Source organism: Cebus imitator, unplaced genomic scaffold (genome assembly GCF_001604975.1).
Source record: "Cebus imitator isolate Cc_AM_T3 unplaced genomic scaffold, Cebus_imitator-1.0 Scaffold232, whole genome shotgun sequence".
NCBI lineage: Eukaryota > Metazoa > Chordata > Mammalia > Primates > Cebidae > Cebus > Cebus imitator.
The window spans coordinates 1,883,248-1,904,155 of record NW_016107547.1 but is presented as its reverse complement, the minus strand read 5'-3'; the positions used below and the strand labels follow the sequence as shown (position 1 = coordinate 1,904,155).

The following is a 20,908-nucleotide window of genomic DNA, read 5'->3' as shown; positions in this document are numbered from 1 at the left end:
CCATTCACAATTGCCACAAAGAAAATAAAATACCTAGGAATACAACTAACAAGGAATGTAAAGGACCTCTTCAAGGAGAACTACAAGCCACTGCTCAACGAAATAAGGGAGGAGGACATTTCTGTAAGAGCCTCTCTGGCTATTGCTTTTGTCTTTAGTAGAAAGAACTAAAGAGAAAAGATGGGAAGGTTCCTGTAGGAAAACTTTTACGATTCAGAAGTGGAGAGAAGGTATCTAAATTGCTGAACAAATAAGGGACTCTAATACTCATGCTCCCTCACTCACAAGTAGACAAACTGGAATGAGGAAGAGATATGTGGAGTTTAAATGAGTGCAGTACAGAGAACATGCCAGAGGAGAAACCAAATCCAGTGTGAAAATTGGTCTTTGTCTGAACAGTGTCAATAAATCTGCCTTGCTCTATGTCACTGTGTCTCATGTCTTCCTCAATGCCAGGAGGACACTGATCTATTTACAGACAGTGACAGGAGAACCATGGTCATTCAGTTGTGATGGGCTGGTAGAGTTCATGGCATAGCTTATATCAGATAACCTGGGCTAGTAGAAACTTATACCTTAGGCTGGGCGCAGTGGCTCATACCTGTAATCTCAGCACTTTGGGAAGCTGAGGCAGGTGGATCACTTGAGGTCAGGAGTTTGAGACCAGCCTGGCTAACATGGTGAAACCCCATCTCTACTAAAAAATATTTTAAAAATTTGCTGGCCATCGTGACAGGTGCCTGTAGTCCTCGCTACTCAGGAACTTGGGGCAGGAGAATTGCTTGAACCCAGGAGATAGAGGTTGCACTGAGCCAAGATCACACCACGGGACTCTAGCCTGGGTGACAGAGCAAGACTCCTCTCAGAAATAAATAAATAAATAAATAAAATAAACACAAACTTATACCTTAAATTTCTTGCCATGCTGCTGTGGCCAAACACTCTTCTTTCCAGAATGACTAAGGAACCATGGGCCTTTATAATAAATTTCAGCTGTCTTTCAGAATGGGATGGGCCTGAAACAACACTTTGGTTGTTGGACAGATAGTGTAATGGTTAAAAAGCATGGACTTCAGGGTCAAAGACCTGGGTTAAAATTATTGTGTCACTGTTATAGTTTGAATATTTTTGTCCCCACATCCCCCACAATTCATATGTTGAAATCCTAATCCCCACGGTGATGGTGTTAGGAAGCAGGGCTTTGGGAGGTGATTAGGTCTTGGGAGTGAAGCCCGCATGAATGGAACTTATAGTACCCTTATAGAAGAGGCCCAAGAGAGACCCCTTATTCTTTACATCATGTGAGAACAGAGGAAGAATGTGGTCCTTCTTCCTGTGTTCTATAAGCCTGAAAGTGGCCCTCACCAGACAATGAGTCTCCCTTGATCTTGGACTTCCCGGCCTCCACAACTGTGAAAAATAAATTCCCGTTGTTTATAAAAGACCCAGTTTATGGTGTTTTATAATAGCAATCCAAACAAACTAAGATAGTCACTGTAAACTGATCTTTGGCATGTGACTTCACCTCTCTAGGCTTCAGTTTTCTCACATGTGGAAAGAGTTTAATAATGGCACTTTCCCCAGACGTGTGTTGTGAGGATTAAATTACAAAACGTGTATAAAGCACTTAGCACAGTATCTGGCAGCCAGTAAATATACAAAAATGGTAGCTAATGATAATAGTAGTAGTAGTAGTAGTAATGATATTACAGGATGATCTCCCATCATGAACTCAGTTTAATGAATATTGGCTTAGGCATTACTCTATGCCAGTCAATTATTCACTAAAGCAAAAAGTGAGCATTTACTATATATCAGGTAATGTGCTAAGAGCAGGAGTGAACTGTAAGCAAGAGAACACCTCTTGGAGCCTAAGTGTTGGGGAGATGGGGAACAGGAAAGATAAGACCTTATCAACAACTTGTAAAGTAAAATATTAGATCTATGTGTCAAGATGATTGAGAACTTCTCAGAGTCCTCAGAAATCATGACTGGGTGCTCTGCCCCTTGTTCAGCCCTTTCTGGCATTGGACATTCTTCTCTTTCTCACTGTTGGATTCACTTGAATCTCATCTGCCACTTAGCCCTGTCCCAGTTCCCAGGACCAATCTTGACCCAAGACAGGAGATAATGGCGCCAGGCCCATAGACAGGGGCAAGTTTCAAGTTGCCTTGCTGTTTGTCTGACTAGAGGATGGTGCTCCGGTTTTTATATCTGGTGTCCAGCCTCACTTTAGTTGCCTTTCTGTGCCCTTATTTTTAGAAATGAGCTTCTGACTTTGTGCTTCCTCCCAAAGGTCTGCTCTAAGAACTTATTAGTGACCCCAGTACTCTCTTGTGATTGGAGAGCTATACCTTATTCTTGGTGGTTTCCATCCCAAGCACTAGAGTCCTTCTCCTGAACTTCAGTCCAATAAATAACCTAGTTGTTTGCATCTTGCCAGCTGAAACTTCTCAGTATCTCCACCTCCTAGATTCCTCTGCCTTTCCCTTACTTAGTGTAGATATTGTCTAAACAGAGACTTATCATTACAGGTAATCTTTGTTAGAACTAAACCTTTGTCACCAGCCCCTGCACTTGGATTAATTCTCTAGTAACTGGTCTACTGAATGGGCAGTTTTTCTGTCCACTTCTGGTTATTTCCACGTGCCTCTTTAAGCTGCCCAAGGTATGACATTCACAAGCAGAGGCCAAAACCATTTAATACTATATCACCCAGGAGCTCTAAAGATACCACTGTACCATTCTTAAAAGCCCTAATTGTCCATATTAATTCTTTTGCACTTGGACTATTGATAAGCCGTCATCAGAGCCATTCTGTTCATTTTTCATTCATTAATTTAGCAAGTATTTATTGAATATGTTTCAGACTGTCAGATACATCTGTCCTTGAGGAGTCCATGGTCTAGTAGAACAGTAGAACTTATAAATGGATCATTACAATGCCGGCTCAGAAGAACTATATGAATATGGAAATGAAGGAAACAAAAAGCAGAGGTACCTCACCCAGACTGCAGGCGAATACATGTGGGTAGAGAAGGTTTTCTGAAACAAGTATCACTGCTGTGTTTCGGAGGACTAGTAGGTGGTCTTAGCTGGCTGAAGAGATGCAAAAGTACTTCCAGGCTTATACTAAGTGAGAGCTCAGTACTTTCAGTGAACAACACTTACTTTGCTATAGCTGGAACATTGGGTGTGAGGGGGAAAGAGTACAGGATGAAGCTAGAGAGGTAGGCGGGCGCTAGATTATAAAGTGCCTTATTTGCCATGTGAAGGAATTTGAATTTTATCCTGATTTTTAAAGTGGGAAATTACAGTAATGTGGAGATCTAATTTGCCAGGGTAAGAACAGACACGGGGTAACACATTAAATGACTGACAGATGTTAAGAACCCTAATTAAGGTGATGATGGTGGGGGTGAAGAGTGTGTCTAGATTTGAGAGACTTAAAAGTAGAATTCATAGGACATGGTGACTGACTAGATAAGAGGGGAACAATGAGGAAAGATGATGAGGTTGCTTAGGCAAAGTTGCTTAGGCAACTATGTGGGTGGTAATTCTGCTGCCTGAGCTAGAGAACACAGAAGGAACAGATTTTAAATAGAGGGCAGGCTGTGCTTAATGTTGCCAAATAAAATCCCCCAATTCTATTTTCCATTTAGTAAAATTATCCTGTTGTCCAAAGGGTACTACTGACAACCTACCTTTACAGAGCGCAACTGTAGAAGAAAATATTTTTCTTGTAGACTATATGTAAACTATACAACTGGATAAATACTGCACTTGAAAATTAAATCCTCTCTCTTCTCTGTCAGTTGGAAAGCACAGAGTAAATGAAAACAGAATTGGAAAAAACTCACCCCATAGACAAGTTCCCCAACCATGCCGTTCCATATTTTAGTCTCTGGGTCCCTTGCACCATATTTCCCGTCACCGACGATGGACAATTTGTATTTGATCCTTACGTGTTTGGCTATTTCATAGGCTAGGTCTACACAATAGCCTTCATATCGTTCATTTCCTTCCAGTTGCTCATGGTTCTTCTTGTACATTACATATGGTGATTCCTTTGGGACCAGAAGCAAGATCAAAGGATTACTCCTACACATTTTTCTAAGAGAAGATAAATGTAATAATTTTTCCCCTCTGTGACTATTAATGTTTGGTATGTGTAAAAGGCCTTTAAATTGTTACTTAGTAAACAGAAGAGACTTAATTGAGTATTCATTGGGTCACATTTTTTTCAGAGTCCTTAACTGATAATTTAAGGAAGCAGAGAAGGATTTCAGTTCTTTTTGAGAGTTTGAAAGATGGCCCAGTTTTCACCTATCAAGTCTTTGATTTCATCAAATTTGGCAGACTTAGTTACGTGATGGTGAACTGCCTTTGATTTCTCAAGATTTATCGTGTAGGAATCGCAGCTGGTTGAGGCAAAGCCCTAGGGAAGCATTGTGATCCTTATGAGGTCAGGGTTTGTGGCATTTACATTTTTATATTTCCAGGGCCTAGTATAGTACTTACGAAAAAGGGAGTATTTGATACGTAATGCTTAAATGCAAGGTAAACCTCAGCCTAGTCTCCAGTCAGTTAGTCATACTTTCACACCTAGTAGTGTATTTGTTTTTAACCCAGGTTTGTACTTCATTCAGTAAAAACAAACCAGCTTTTAGAAAAGTGTTTTAAAACAAAAGGAGAATACCATGTCACATTTTAATCGTGCTTTGAGTTTTGCAGAAAACGTCTTGAAATGGGCTCCTGACTTGGGTAGGAGATTATTATTATTCCCCTTTCATAAATGAAAAAGCAACAACCTGAGGCTCAGAGAAGTTGTGACTTGCACAGTTTTACAGGTTAGTGGTAGACCTAATTTTAGAATCCTAATGTACTCTCTCTTCCACACAATGCTGCTTCCCCCACAATGAAGAATTAGGTTTCAAGTCCAGATGAAGCATCAGTCCTATGGGGGCGGGCATGGAGGAGGGGATAAAGAGGAAAATGATAATCTAAAACTATTCCAAATTCCTATTCTTTTTCTTTCTCTCTTTTTGTTAAATGACATTCTGTTCATCATCATGGCAAGATACTTTGAGAGTTTCCTGAGCTTCCCTGTTGGAAGTTTTTACTGTTTGAACTTGAGGTCTTTTCTACTGTTAGAAAAATAGTTTTCAGAAAACAGAAGTCTTGCTGGACAGAAAGCCCACCTACCTTCTGTTCACACTTACCAGAATGGTAGTCACTACTATGGTCCGATTCTCTGCAGATGCACTGTCATTGCTGATTTGCTGATCTGAGAAAGGCACAAACCTTTCATACTCATTCCAGTAGCCGGCCTAGAAAGAGAAGACATTTGACCTGGATGCCTATTTTTCCCTCAAAAATGTACTGCTTGAAATTCAAGTGCTGCTGTGGAACAAAACTTTCTTGAGCTCTGCAAGGATTAACATCCCGCCTCTCCATGTCTTGTCATTCCCATCAGGACCCCCAAAACACACACACACAGATGTGCTATTCCTTCACCCTGGAGGTTTCCATCTCCCACTCACCCTTACTGATATTTTGTATAATAATAATGCCTATTTTCTTACATCCAAACGCTGTCCTCTTTCAAGAGCCCTTTTCTTTGAATGTCCGTTTTGGTTACTTACTTTTCGAGAGCCACTGACTTTCATTTCATAGACATCGATGGTATAATTTGTTCTACGCCCATAAGTGTCAAACTGGATGTTTCCAGTCATTCCTTGTACTTGCACCTGGTAGAAAGAGAAAATTTAAAATTTAAAAATAGCACGGCATTATTGTCTTCTAGGTCTCTGGGATGAGGTCAACAGTCAGACCTTGGAATCTTGAAGAATTATTATTGCAAGTCATTGAGCTCCATCCACCAGATCAAGTCTATACAGATCTTCATTTCCTCCACAGTGTTTTCTTGGTATGCCTTTTAGTTATGAAGCATTGAGTAGGTGTAAGAGTCTGTTACTTATATAATACAATGAGGGCTCTACTGCCACTTTTTCAAGGACCTGAAATTTCCACTAGTCCCTTCCTAAGAATACTCTGCAGGCTACCCTCTTAACTAGGGTAATGTATTCTATAATGAATTCCTCGGGGGCCAGGCCTGTGTCTTATCTTAATATTTCCCACATCTGAACATAATCTGGTTTCAGTAGCTTGGGCACTGTTGCATCTGGACTCATACTGTAGCTTCAATTATTAACTGAACAACCTTCAGCATGTTCTTACTGCTTTTTTACCCCAGTGTCCTAATCTGTAAGATAAAAAGTCCTAGTCCCATCTTTCAGAGTTGTTGGGAGGATTACAGGAGTTATATATATGTGATGTTTAGAACAGTATGTGGCATCTAGTAAGCATCAGAATACATGCTACCTATATTAATTGTTATTAACCAAAATGGATTTAGTTCTGTTTCTAGAGAGGGCTACACATTTACCAGCTACTACAGTGACAGCGATAAGCCTGCCCTCTTATTTAACCTACAAAAGGGAGTGGACAAGAGAGCTAAGCCATGGAAGGATAATCCACAGACTCATGAAATTTATTAAGTCCAAAGGGTCAGGGGTATAGAGCACTAGACAAGAAAGAGAGAAGTACTGGGAGCCATAACACTTGTTTGGGATGCCAAATGCCAATTTCATGTATGGTGCAATTTTTCCTGGGCCTGGGCCCAGTATTATGAATTAACAAGAGGCCATCTCTTCTAGGTAGAGAGATTCTTTACCTATTTTACAGTGCAGAGACACTGGTTGAAATACCCTCTACAAATATAAGTCATTATTATTAACTACTTGCATTACTTGTCTGGCAAGTAAAGGTCAAAGACTGCTTCAAAGAGAAAGAATACATCTCATTTTCCTAATGTGAAAGAATGGAATTGTTTTTCTTTACTTACAGAAAATGACAAGGTGTCAAACAAGTCAGAGGTGGCAGTGGGTTTGTGTTGCATAAAGAAAACATGTTGTCAAATATTAGGGAGGGAATTTTTTAAAGGGAAAGGGGCATGTTCACCACCAGTAGGAGACTGTGGAATCCCTGTTGAAAGGGAAGTGCTCCAGTGCGATGAACTGAAAACAAGATGATTGTCCAGCTGATCCAACAAACCTAAGTACTATTGTTAGCTTAGGCTTGCAGAGAAGGTGACATCACACTTCTGGTTAGAGAAAAGAAGCTTTGTCGAGTTAGAAATTACTTATCCAGTGGGATGGGACTGATATGTAATGTGAGCACTAAGGGCTCTTTACACTCTATTTTGAGCATTGAATTCTAAGGCAAGGGTTAGGCATGGCAGAGACGAGGGCAATAGGAACTTATTAAGGAAAGCCTTCATTAGTGAAAATAGCAAGGGCTTTAAGTTTCATTAAGAGTTGTGTATTTCTGAAGACCCAGCCTATGAATATGATCTATGAATTGGAAAATAGTCAAGGCATGATCTAACAGATTCCAGACCCCATGATTTGAATATTTGGTGACCAGAAGTAGAATCGGACTACCAGAGAAATCTATTTTTAAGAATGTGGTCCAGTATTGAATGTTAGTGACAGTTTCCCAGTATCCCATCTGGGATCCCTTCTTTAATTCATAGGATTCTGTGCAAGACTTAGACATAATTTTTATAACCTATGTATTTCTGGCTTTCCTACTGGATTAGGAGCATTTCAAGATGAGAGACCTTTTTTTGCCTGTTCTCAGCAACTAATATTGCACCTGGGATAGAGCAGGTCCTCAATAAGTGTTGATTGAACAAGTCTCAATGACTTAGAATCTGTGACAGATATGTTAGTAGGCTGTGCTGAGGCTGATCTTTGCATTATTTGCAGATTGTGAGAAGAATGATTACCCAATCTGTAAGTGGCTTTAAGATATTTTAAAGCATTTGTTTACATATTAATAATTTAAATGTAAGCACTCCTCATCTTATTTCATGCTTGCATACTAATATGGAGCCTGATACATAGTCATAGGTGCTCAATAAATATTTACTGAATGAATGGTATGCTTATTTATTCATTAAAATAGGCCCCTTAGGAGCCTCTGCCAGGCAATGATTTTGATTGCTGGATTTCTTTTGAAGGAAGAGAATAATTTATTGAGAAACAACTATGTGCTAGTCACAATGAAGGATGCTTTACATTATGCAATCTCATTTTTAATTAACTCAAATAAAATGGGATTTCTTTTAATGTAGTAAAACATTTAGTACTTCAGATTAGTCTCCCTTGCAGTCCCTCTGAGTAGAGCAGTTTTACTGAGGCGCTGTCTACTTTTGGAAAAAATTGATGCCTTCCAGCCTCCCTGGAGCAATAGAGGTTGGCCTATAGAAGGAGGTAATGCATCGTTTTGGTTGAGTGTCTGGTCATTAGGGCCTGGGGAGGAAGGTTACCTGGCTTATAACTTAAGCTTTGTCAGTGAGTTAGACAGGTAGAAACTTTTCTGTGCAGCAGAGTGATCAATCTAATTTTTTTTCCTAGCCCAACTGGTATCTTGTCTTTCATTCTGATAGCCAGTTTTCTATTTGGGAAGGTAGTTATTTGTGTCATGAATAGGGAGTCAATTGGAGATGCTGGCTCTTGCCCCTTGAGGTTTTGTTGATGAAAACTCCTTTTGATTCTCTCTGAGGGAGTTTTATATTTCACTCATCATTATGTTTCACCTGACATTACAAATCTTGTAACTGCTATGAAGGTTGAATCTAATTAACTGCTCTTCAAAATTGTACAGTGCTACCTCCATAAAACTACACTTAAGGCATTTGTTAAGGAACTGACATAATGACATAAAAATCTGCATGATGGGAGAATGAGTCATATCTCTTTCTTGAAGAGAGACACAAGGGCTACTAACCCCTTTTGACTGAATGCTTCCAACTTGGCAAATTTAAGGCATCAGTAAGAGAGCCAACTACACAAAATGATGTATGTTATGAGGCCGTTACAAGTTCTTTCTTGCTGGGATGCACACAGAATTATCCTATCTTTGCCCATCTCTTTGTTGATTTGGATGTCCCAAACATCAGGATGATTAAATAAGCAGAAATAAGAGATTCTTGTACTCTTGAAAGCTCATTTTAATACATGCAGGCGCATGTGGCATGAAGCAAAATATTCAGGACAGAGCTTTTGCTTGGAAAACTGCAATGAATGGGTGATGCTACTTCTGGTATAAATAATGAAATCTGTTCAAATGACATTGCTTGAAGCCTTAAATGATCTACCCAGCAAATACTAAAAACAAGTGACCTATTTGACTGTCTATCCATTGATTCCTTTTACTTTTCTTTAGGCTTTTTCTTTGCAGCATTGGGCAAAAGCTTCTTAAATAGGCCTAGAAATGTATCATGTTCCTGCATTTCATCCTGTAGAATAGCATGAGTGTTCTTTTTGACAACAGAAATACTATCACACTGGCTAAGTTCCACAGCCTGTTCAGGTTAATCATTTGTCTGATGAGCCAGAGGATGCTGTCCTTTGTAATGTCCATCTTGAAGTTACAAGCATCTTATAAAACATCCTAATCTCCCTAAGGAATGTCATATGTTTGAAAGGTTTGAATTTTTTTGAAGCTATTTACATATTTAATCCATAACTTTTGAGAATACTAAGTTTCATTTACTAGCCACAGTATAGCACATAACCAAATATTCATTTGCCCTAAATTTATCATTATTTTAAGCTTCAAGAAAGGACACCTAATTTTCAGATTTCTAGATTTTGATGAGTAAATGGCTACACTTATTCTCTTTGCATACTCTGAGATTCTACGTAATCTGATCCTATTCCTTTTAGTATGTCTTCTCTCACGATTAAGGTCTCATCTTTTTTATGTCTTCTGTAAGTTTCTTCCACCCCAATAACCCGTTACGGTCTTTACCATTTTCAGAGCTCTCTCAATATCAATTCCTTGACTCCAAGGCACAGCAGGATTTGCTAAGCAGTCTCCAGCACTTCCTCTCCGGGACACATCCACTCGCTGCCTCCTCAGATAGCGGAAAGCTTCTGCTATGACCAGTATTGCGTCGTGTGTCAATGCAGAGGTATACTGAAATGGATGCATGAAAACAAGATATCATAATAAATGATACCCTCAAAACTTGCCTTGTTCCTTATAATTTTCATTCATGTCTACCTATTGTTCTATGCAGTCACCCACCTATTATTTAAGAGAGCTCTCTGGGCAAGCCTGAATTTGATACATTCTATAATGATACCTCTTACCTCATATGTGCATGTGTTAAGATGATTACAGTCAAATGGCTCAAGGCAATCTCTCTCTTGCTTTCAATATTGTTTTTTAAAATATTGAGTAACTATCAAACGGCTGGGTCCTTTATAGAGGAAGAAATATGTGTGAACTTAAAGGATGGCATGTATAGACTGGAGTGGAAACAGCATATCCTAAAGCAAGACTGGGTTATTGCTGTTTGTAATAGAAAATTCAGATCTGGTGTTTACTTAGGGGAAAATGGAAATAGCTAAGTTAGACAGCTTGAAATTAATTTGGAGGAGAACATTAATCATTTCTGTCTGGACCATGTTTCTGGCGAGCTAGGACTTCTGGCCAGCAATAAATCAGTTTTTGTTTCCTGGGGGGTAGCAAAAACCAAAGCTGTTTTTCAATTGCAGAAAATTTCAATTATTATTGAGTTTTAAATCTGATAACGTTGATAATTCATAGGCAATGCTTCATGATGCCACCTCTTGCAGGCAAGAACACTTTCTATTCCTTGGATATATTGATATGCTCTACCGGGGATGAGGTCAGTCACTTAATACAAGGGATTTGATTATCTGCAATTTGAAATGGTGGATGCTTTTTCATTAAATGAATTACCGTAACAAATTATGGTTAAAATAAGCTGGCCCCTGTTTTGCAGGGGTGACAAATACTGGTAGAATATAGAATGTTGTTGATTTAAAAAAGGTAGCAAAATGTCCCAGGGGGAGTTCTCTCTCTCTAGTACAGTTTTTCCAAATACAATCGGGAGTGAATAGATTATTGTCTTTACAACTATCAATTAACTTTTCTGACTTTACTCATGTTACTTCTCTTTCAGAAGCAAATCATCAAGTGTGACTGTAATAGGTGACATATGTTCTTTCATTAAGAAAAATCTTTGTGTCTGCCCATCTTTGCAATACATGAAGCTAACATGGTGGTGATTTTCTTTCCAGCTGACTGCATAAATTGTCAGCAATCTTAATGCAGTCCTTTCCAAACCATGCCAAAGGAACTATTTAATTTTTGGTTTATTCAGTTTCTGCTTACCGATATGTGAGAATACCCCCCTGCAGCTCTAAAAGTAAATTTATAGAGTCAATTATCAGGATTTTAAATCTGTAGACCATTTTATTTCCTAATCAAAAATAATGTACATCAATTTTCAAAGTGGGCTTTGGCTTGATTGATATTGTGCAAGGTTCTATAATGATGAATACTAAGCAAAAGTAATCTGAAAGTTGTAACATCTATTTAAAAATTCAATTTTTTAAAGTTATTTGAAGGGTTTTACTTATAAACATGAACAGTTCTTCTTAGTAGGTTCTAGAACTTTACATTATACCCACCAGGTATTATCAATGAATAGTCCAGAGCTGAGATTGGCTTCCTTATCTTTTGTACAGGCTCTACAACTTCAGCACAGGCATCAACTACTCTTTAGGACCCTTTTTGAACTTCTTACACTTACTCATTTTCTCCTGCCTAACACTGTGGCTGGCACATCGTAGACACCCACTAAAATATTGAATAAATGAATTTCTCTTTCTTACTTATTACCTGGTAAATCTAAAGATCATAAAGCAGTATGGATTGGCAGTTTTATGAAAAATCTAAATTTGCTCACCTAAATGTAATGCGATTTGCATTTTAACCATGACTTTATGCTTTCGATATTTTTATCTTGATTTCCATGAAAATGAGCAACTTAGGTACTTTAGCAAGCAAGAAAACATTTCCATTTAATATGCATATAGGCAACGTACATTCTGAGCCTAATTCGGTTGGGATTATTTTCCAGTAAATATCAGTTTAGTACATTAAAAAATTTTTTTTATTACAAAGGATTCATCATAGGGATTGTGACCACATTTACTGAAGCAAATTAGGACACTTGATCTGACCCTAAAACAGAATGGTTTAAAACAAGACCAGCTTGGAAAAACCTGGCAGGCAAAATCACTACAACCACAGGGTACCACTTACCTAGCTAAGTGGCTTAACTGAATGAAAAATAGTATGTTTAACTCATACCTTTTCTAGAACACACCAGTTGCATAAAGTAAGGTTCCACTTGTATTCTGATGTAACACATTTAAAGTGGAGCTGCATAGATGGTACAGAATGTATCTCTATTATCTTTGTTCTGGTCTGTGTTCCATACTGTTCTCCCTTATTAATTAATTAATTAATTATGGAGTCTTGCTCTGTCTCCCAGGCTGGAGTGCAGTGGTATGATCTTGGCTCACTGCAACCTCTGCTGCATGGGTTCAAGCCATTCTCCTGCCTCAGCCACCCAGGTAGCTGGGATTACAGGTGCACAGCACCATACCTGGCCCGTTATCATCCCCTATTCTATTCTTGCCAAGGAGGAAGGATGAGAGGATGAGTATCTTAAAACAGTGAGGAAGATCTTTCCCCCTTTTCCTTTTTTAAGAAAGGGTCTCGACTCTATTTTGATCCCCCATTTTGTATCACAGCTATGGTATATACTTGCACTATATCAGGAAGGAAGAATTTAAAGTCAGTTTCATATATGAATCAATGCACTGAGGGAATGAGTTACTTAAAAAATATATTTTGAGGGTGCTTTGTGTAACACAAATAACTTTCCCCTAATTTATCTGTTTAATTCCTGGTTTTTAAATAATAGAATTTCTAGCCATAGGGGAACACATATGAAAAATGTGCATTTTAACCATGACTTTCTGCTTTTAATATTCTTATCTTGATTTTGTGAAAATGAGCAACCTAGGTAATCTAATTATTTTCTAAGATACTTTAGCAGACAGGAAAATGTTTCCATTCAATATACATATAGGCGATGTACACTCTTTATTAGAGCCTAATTCACTTGGGTGTACTGAGATTCATGGAACTTATTAAAACAAAGCAATCACATAAATAATGTAAAATCTAATTTTCTGTTTTAGACTATCAATCTTCCTTACCTATTCCCACGGCCCCCACCCTTTGCCTGGCTCAGGTTCTTGTAATACTGTAAATTGTTATGAACATATTACAAATAAAACTCATTAAAAATTAAGTTAACTTATTTCCAAATGCTGGATTTTAAAAGATCTCATTCTCAGCAGCTTCTTTATTCAGGGGTTTAATTTTCAAATGCAATAGCATCACCTGCAGTTGTTTTTGTGGCATCTTTGAATCACTTCTGAGGAAAGATCACTTGATCATGAGATGACCATTAGTGTATAAAGACCATACTGAGATACCTTGAAAAGCTGGCCTTAGGTTTTTACATGCTATGGAACATTACCTTTAGTGGTGCATTCTTGGCTTCAGGGAATTCCCTTTCATCCAACCTCACCCAGCGCTGTATGAACTGCTGAACCATAGGGTTTTCATTGTTGACAATCTGGAAACCTGTAATGTTGGCTCCCCCATGCATGACTCTTTCCAGTAAAATATCAGTAAAACCCTGGAAAGACATTGAAAGGATCATGATTTTGGGAGGTTGTATATTGTTATTCACCATATCTGTTAGAGTGCTAAGGATAATGTGAAAGCTTCTTCCTTAGGATCACTTATTAGCAATCAAGACAGCCTTGAATATGAAATTAATTGTTAGGGCACTATGTCCCTGAAACTACAGGCATGATGGAGAAAATATGCATTGTTCCATTTTAGTTCCTGTGTCTTTGTGTAATATGGCTGCTGCATGGACAAACGTAGGTGCCAACTTCAAGCAAATGTTTTGATTTGTTTCATTTACCCATATTTTTAGTCTTTCTTCATTGAGTACAAATACAATGCTTTATGTAATTGGAAAATATTGAAAAGTTTGACCCTAATGGGTGTTATAGCAAAGTTTACTTTAGCCTAACATGATAAACACAGTAGATTGCTTCAGATTCTACTTTAGACATTTGTGATTTACAGAAATGCCAATAAGTGAAACTGACAGCTTGGTTGTATATGATGGTACAAATCCCAGGGTATGTCTCACATGTATCCATAAATGAATCTTTCGTTTTTTTTTTCAGATAGAGTCTTGCTCTGTCGCCCAGGCTGGAGTGCAGTGGCACAATCTTGGCTCACTGCAACCTCCACCCATGCCCCCACCCCGGGTTCAGGTGATTCTTGTGCCTCAGCCTCCCTAGTGGCTGAGATTACCATGCCCAGCTAATTTTTGCATTTTTACTAGAGATGGGGTTTCACCATGTTGGGCAGGCTGGCCTCAAACTCCTGACCTCAAGTGATCCGCCTGCCTCAGCCTCCCAAAGTGCTGGGATTACAGGCATGAGCCACTGCAACCAGACAATAAATGAATCTTAGATGCTAAGATTGTAGAATCTGAAAGTGATGGACACATATTATCCACCACTTTCTTCTAATTTGCTCTGGCTACCATTTGGTGCCTCTGCCACCTAAGCCTTGTGAAAGAGTATCTCCATGTGAGCTCTGCCAGCTCTATTGGGCATGTGGCAGCCCAGGAATTGCTGCTACTTTTGCTAGATAACTATATCCTGATAATTACTATTAATGTGTTAGGGTCTTCAATGAATTGAAGCCATCATTTCTATTCACAAAGGGATGGGTAGAACTCTTCCTCCCTTCTTTAGAACCCTCCAACATTTTAATATAGCAATGATAAAGCATACAGAAAAGTTGAAAGAATTATACAGTGAACACAGACATAGTCACACTCAGATTCTACAATTATTTTTCAATTCATCTATCAAACCATTTCATTTTGGGGTTCATTTCAAAGTATTTGGAGACATTAGTATACTTCACCCTTAAAGATTTCAGCACACAGGTCATTAACTAAAATTCAGTGTTTGTTTACAGTTCTTTTCCTTTCTTTGTTTTTGAGGTAATATTTACATCAATGAAATGTGCTTGATGAGTTTTGATAAATGCATACACCTGTATTACCCAAATCTGTATCAATTCTTTAATGTATCTTCTCTTTTTTACAGTCTAAAAAGGTTTTATTGAAGTGTAATAACTATATAGAGAAGTGTGCATATCTTTATAGCTTGGTGAATTTATTCACAAACTAAACATAAACAACACTTCTAGGGTTAGAACCTCCTACATTTCTTTACTACGGATAACAAGACAGCCTTAGAAAACATTTTAACGAAACAACTTTTTTAGTTATTACTTACAGTCCCTTCCTCTTCCTTTCATAAGTCGGGTATGAGTCAATAAGGACTGAACAAAGAGTCAAATAATTTGCATCACTGAGAATCACTCCTTCATTCTGATAACCACAACACATTTTAAAAATTAACATTAATTTGTCATGATGAGTTTTCTCCCAAAGGCTTTCTTCATGAGAGAAAATAAGACTCAGTGTTTTCTCCCATTTTACTCCCCCTGTAATAAATTCACCAGAGAGCCTCACTTGTGTAGAAAGTCTAGCAGAGGCTACTGTTGGGGCGTAAGCCTAACTGATACCCAACTCTCCATTCTCACTCCTTAAACTTATATTCAAATAAAAGGCTGAGGATAAAACTTTAATTAAACCAGCTTCAAAATGGCTGAACAGAGGCATCCAGAACTCACCTCCTGTACAAGTAAGAAATAAAATAGTGAGTAGATAATCACACTTCCAGTAGATTTCCTAAGACAGAATGCTGGAATTCAATAGATAAGTGACAGGAAACATCTGACTCACGGAATGAGAAAGAAGCGAGAAAGCCTGCTTGGCCAGGATCATCTGGAAGCCTGGAGACATGCCCCAGTGTGGGTAAAGGATAAGTGAGAGATCCTAGCAGTCCATGTTCTGAATGTGTACTCCTGCAATCCTAGCCCTGGTAGAGCCCTCAGCCCACATGGGCTTTGAAGGAGTTGCCTAGAGATTGTATAATGGCATTTCTCTAGAGAGGGAGCTCTGTGGGTCCCAGAGTCCTAAGCAGCCACAGCAGGGTGCCATTTTGAGAGCCCAGCCCGCACCAGGCTACATCCTGACCAGAGGCCCAACAGACCCTGCATTTCCACATCCTTGGAACCCCATCCTATTGACATACCTTGAATGCAGGGATGGGCCTTGTTGTTGGCTGCCGCTGCCAGGACCAAACACGAATCATTGGCAGTGACCTTGTCACTCCCAGTAGCAGCCCTACTACATGTTTAAAAGAGCCTTGAGGAAAGGTTCTCCTGCTTATATCACCTAGGGCCAAAGCATATGCTCCCAAGCTACCTGTTTATGGCTGCTGCCACTGAAAGCAACTCTGCCTTCCCCAGCAGTAGGGCTGCAGCACGGCCACTTCATCCCTATCCTGAGCATTCTACTGGGGACCTGGGGATCACCTCACCCCTGTATACGATAGCCAGCACCGATGTGCACCACCAGAAAGCCCGGCTCCACTCCCCTCAATTCCCAGTGTACTGTCCAGGGGCCTGTAGATTGCCCTGCCCCATTCACCACCATTGGCACCTTAGCACTCCTCCTGGGATCCTGAGGACAGGCTGACTTAGCCTGTCACTACCACCATAGCTAGGACTCACCTGCATATGCTACCTACAGGACTCAAGAATGGCTAGCCTAGCCTATTATAGCCACCATTATCACCAGGACAGACAACTTGGGAGTCAGAGGATTGTGCTGCTTCTGCTACAACCATTGCCCATGTCATGCCCACTTCCTAAAGCTCCAAGGACCCTCCCACCCATCTGGCCCACCACTGCCACTGCTGGTACCTAAGCAAGCTGTCTGAAGGCCCAAGAATCAGCCTGACTGGACCCATTAACACTGGTGCCCATTTACACTTCCCTGAGACCCATGGACATGTATGCTTGACCTGTTGCTGCTACTACTGGGGCCCAAGGACTGGTGCATCTGATGTCCCCATCCCCAGAAAAACTTCACCACAGCCTCCACCAACAACTTGTACCCTAGACCACCAAGGAAATCACAGATACTACTGATGCTGTTTACAGCCAGATAAATCATTATGGAGACTACATTACTGCACATACCCAGAATCAAAGCTGAAGTGTCCTACCCAGCCAACACCATAGATAAATCTTCAGGAAAAAGTCCTCCCCTACAAAAGCCAATTTAAAATATTGGAAGAAGTAACTGTTACACCAAATGTGCAGATATCAATGCAAGGACACAAGAAATACAAAAAAGTAAAAAATACAATGCCTCCAAAGGAATACAATACCTCTCCAGTAATAGATCCCAATCAAAAAAGATTTATGAAATCCCATAAAAATTAAAAATACTGATATTAAATAACCTCAGTGAGATACAAGAGAACACAGAAATCAGAACAACAATACAAAGAAATCAGAAAAACAATGCAGGATCTGAGTGAGAAATTTACCAAAGAGGTAGCTAACATAAAAAGAAAAACAAATTCTAAAACTGAATAATTCATTGAATGAAATATAAAATACATTTGAAAGATTCAATGCTATACTAGATAGAAGAAAGAATTTTAGAAGTTGAAGACAGGTTATTGAAATAACCCAATCAGACAAAAATGAAAAAAGAATAAAAAAGAATAAACAAAGCCTTATACATACAGGACACTTTAAAGTGACCGAGTAATTTTTATTTTTAGTGTCTCAGAAGGTGAAGAGAAAATGAAAGGGATAGAAGATTTAACAAATTAATAGCTGAAAACTTTCCAGATGTAGCAAAAGATTTAGACATACAAATATTGGAAGCTCAGAGATCCCTAAACATTTTAAAAGGTTTCTCCATGGCATATTGTAGTCAAATTATCAAAAGTCAAAGAGAATTCCAAAAATAGTAAGAGAAAAGCATCTAGTTACTTCGTCTGATGGGGGTTCCCATTAGACTGACAGTGAATTTCTCAGCAGAAATGTTATAGGCCAGGAGAGAATGGGCTGATATATTCAAAGTTCTGGAAAACAAACAAATAAAAAAAACACAACTGGCAACCAAGGATACTAAAGAAAGTTGCTTTTCATAAATGAAGGAGAAATAAAGTCTTTCCCAGACAAGCAAAAGCTTAAAGAATTAATCACTACTAGACTAGCCATATAAAAAATACTTAAGGGAGTCTTACACCTTAAATAAAAAGGAGAGTACTACCATGAAAATACATGAAAGTATAAAACCCACTGGTAGAGAAAACACACAAATGAGGTAGAGAAAGGAATCAAATGTTTCCACTGTAGAAAATCATTAAACCCAATGATAAACAACAAGAAAGGAAGAAACAAAGCATATGCAAAATAACCAGAAATAAATTAATAAAATGACAGGAATAAGCCCTCAAATATTAATAATAACTTTGAATATAAATGGATTAAACTTTCTAGTTAAAAGATGTAGACTGGCTGAATGTATTTTAAAAATGATCCAGCTATATGCTGTCTACAAGAAGCTCACCTCACATGTAAATGCACATGTAGGCTGAAAGTAAAGGGATGGAAAAAGACATTCTGGCAAACAGAAATCAAAAGCAGGCAGAAGTAGTTATATTTATGTCAGGAAAAAAAACAGACTTAAGTCAAAAACAGTGAAAAGAGACAAAGAAGTTCATTATATAACGATGAAGGGATTAATCCAATAATACTATATAACAATTTTAAATATATATGCCTCCAACACCAAAACATCAAGATATATAAGACAAATATTATTAGAAATAGAAAGAGAGATAGACTCCAGTACAAAAATAGGTGGGGGCTTCAACAGCCTACTCTCAGCATTAGACAAGTCATCTAGAGGGAAGATTAATAAAGAAACATGGAATTTAAACTTCACTTGAGACCAAATGTACATAACAGAGATTTATAAAACATTTCATCCAACAGCTATAGAATACACATTCTTCTCATCAGCACATGGAACATTCTCCAGGACAGATTATACATTAGGACACACAACAAGTCTCAAAAAATTTTTAAAAATCCAAATCATATCAAATATCTTCTTGGACCACAATGGAATTTAATTAGAAATCAATAACAAGACAAACTTTGGAAACTATACAAATATATGGAAATTAAACAACATGCTCCTGAGTGAGCATTGGGTCAAAAAATAAGGAGAAAATTTAAAAAATTCTTGACACAAATGAAATATGAAACACAATATACCAAAATCCATGGGATACAGAAAAAGCAATGTTAAGAGGGAAATTTATAGAAATAAATGCAAACATCAAAAAAATAGAAGTATTATTTTAATAATACTTCTATTATTAAACAATCTAATGATGCACTTCAGAGAACTAGAGAAGCAAGAACAACCTAAACCCCAAATTAGTAGAAGGAAAGCAATAATAGAGATCAGAGCAGAATTAAATGAAACAGACTACTAAAGAAAAACATGAAAGACCAATAAAATAAGTTTTTTTTCAAAAGACAAAATCAATAAATCACTAGCTTGATAAACCAAAAAAGAGAGAAAACCTAAATAAATAAAATCAGAAGTGAGGAAGGAAACATTACAATTGATACCATAGAAATATGAAAATTCACTGGGCATGGTGGCTCATGCCTGTAATCCCACACTTTGGGAGGCCAAGATGGGTGGATCATTTGAGGTCAGGATTTCAAGACCAGCCTGGCCAAAATGGTGAAACTCTGTCTGTATTGAAAATACAAAAATTAGCTTGGTTTGGTAGCTCACACCCGTAATCCCATTTACTCAGGAGGCTGAGGCAGGAGAATTGTTTGAACCCGGGAAACAGAGGTTGCAGTGAGCCAAGATAGAACCACTGTACTCCAGCCTGGGTGACAGAGTGAGACCCGTCTCAAAAAAGAAAAGAAGAAAGATGATCGGAGACTGTTATGAACAACTAGATGATAACAAACTGGAAAACCTTGAAAAAACTGATAAATTTCTGGAGGCATTCAACCTACTAAAATTTAATCAGGAAGACATTGAAAACCTGAACAGACCAATAATGAGTAATGAGATTGAATCAGTAATAAAAAGTCTCTCAACAAAGAAAAGTCTAGGACTGGATGCTTCACTGCCGCATTCTAACAAACTCACAAAGAAGAACTAATACCAATTCTCCTCAACTATTCCAAAAATATTAAGGGGAGGGAATTCTCCCTAGCTAATTCTATGAGGCCAGCATTACTCTGACACCAAAACAAGACAGGGATGCAATAATAACAACAAAACAAAACTACAGGGAAATATCCATGATGAACATAGATGCAGAAGTACTCAACAAAATGCTAGCAATCTGAATCCTACAATATATCCAAAAGATACACCATGATCAAGTGGGATTTATCCCAGGGATGCAAGAATGGTTTAACATACGCAAATCAATAAGTGTAATACATCGCATCAACAGAATGAAGACAAAATCTATATGATCATCTCAATAGACACAGAAAAATCATTTGGTAAAAGTTAATATCCCTTCATAATAAAAACTCTCAACAAACTAGGCATAGAAGGATTGTACCTCAACATAATAAAGGCCATATATGACAAACCCGCAGCTGAAATCAGACTGAATGGGAAAATGCTGAAAACAACCTTTCCTCTAAGAAATGGAACACGACAAGGATGCATTCTTTCATCACTCCTATTCAGCATATTGCTGTAAGTCATACTCAGAACAATCAGGTAGAAAAAAAAAGACATACAAAACGATGAGTCTGGGTCCTTTGTAGGGACATGGATGAACCTGGAAACCATCATTCTCAGCAAACTGACAGAAGAGCAGAAGATCAAACACCGCATGTTCTCACTCATAGG

At 38.3% G+C, this 20,908-nt stretch overlaps 1 protein-coding gene across 7 annotated transcripts in view; it reads right to left on the bottom strand.

The window, feature by feature from the left end:
• GRIA3 (glutamate ionotropic receptor AMPA type subunit 3) overlaps positions 1–20,908 on the bottom strand; it is a 316,886-nt gene that overhangs the window by 85,094 nt on the left and 210,884 nt on the right. For all 7 annotated transcript variants that reach the window (XR_001816157.1, XM_037727483.1, XM_037727484.1 and 4 more), the window contains 5 exons: positions 13,505–13,666; positions 9,883–10,050; positions 5,646–5,750; positions 5,223–5,330; positions 3,861–4,067 (listed from right to left, as the gene is read on the bottom strand). Coding sequence is in view for 6 of the 7 variants with exons in the window: in XM_037727483.1 (XP_037583411.1) it covers positions 3,861–4,067; positions 5,223–5,330; positions 5,646–5,750; positions 9,883–10,050; positions 13,505–13,666 (750 nt within the window). In the remaining variant the exon portion in view is untranslated. The remainder of the gene's footprint in view (positions 1–3,860; positions 4,068–5,222; positions 5,331–5,645; positions 5,751–9,882; positions 10,051–13,504; positions 13,667–20,908) is intronic.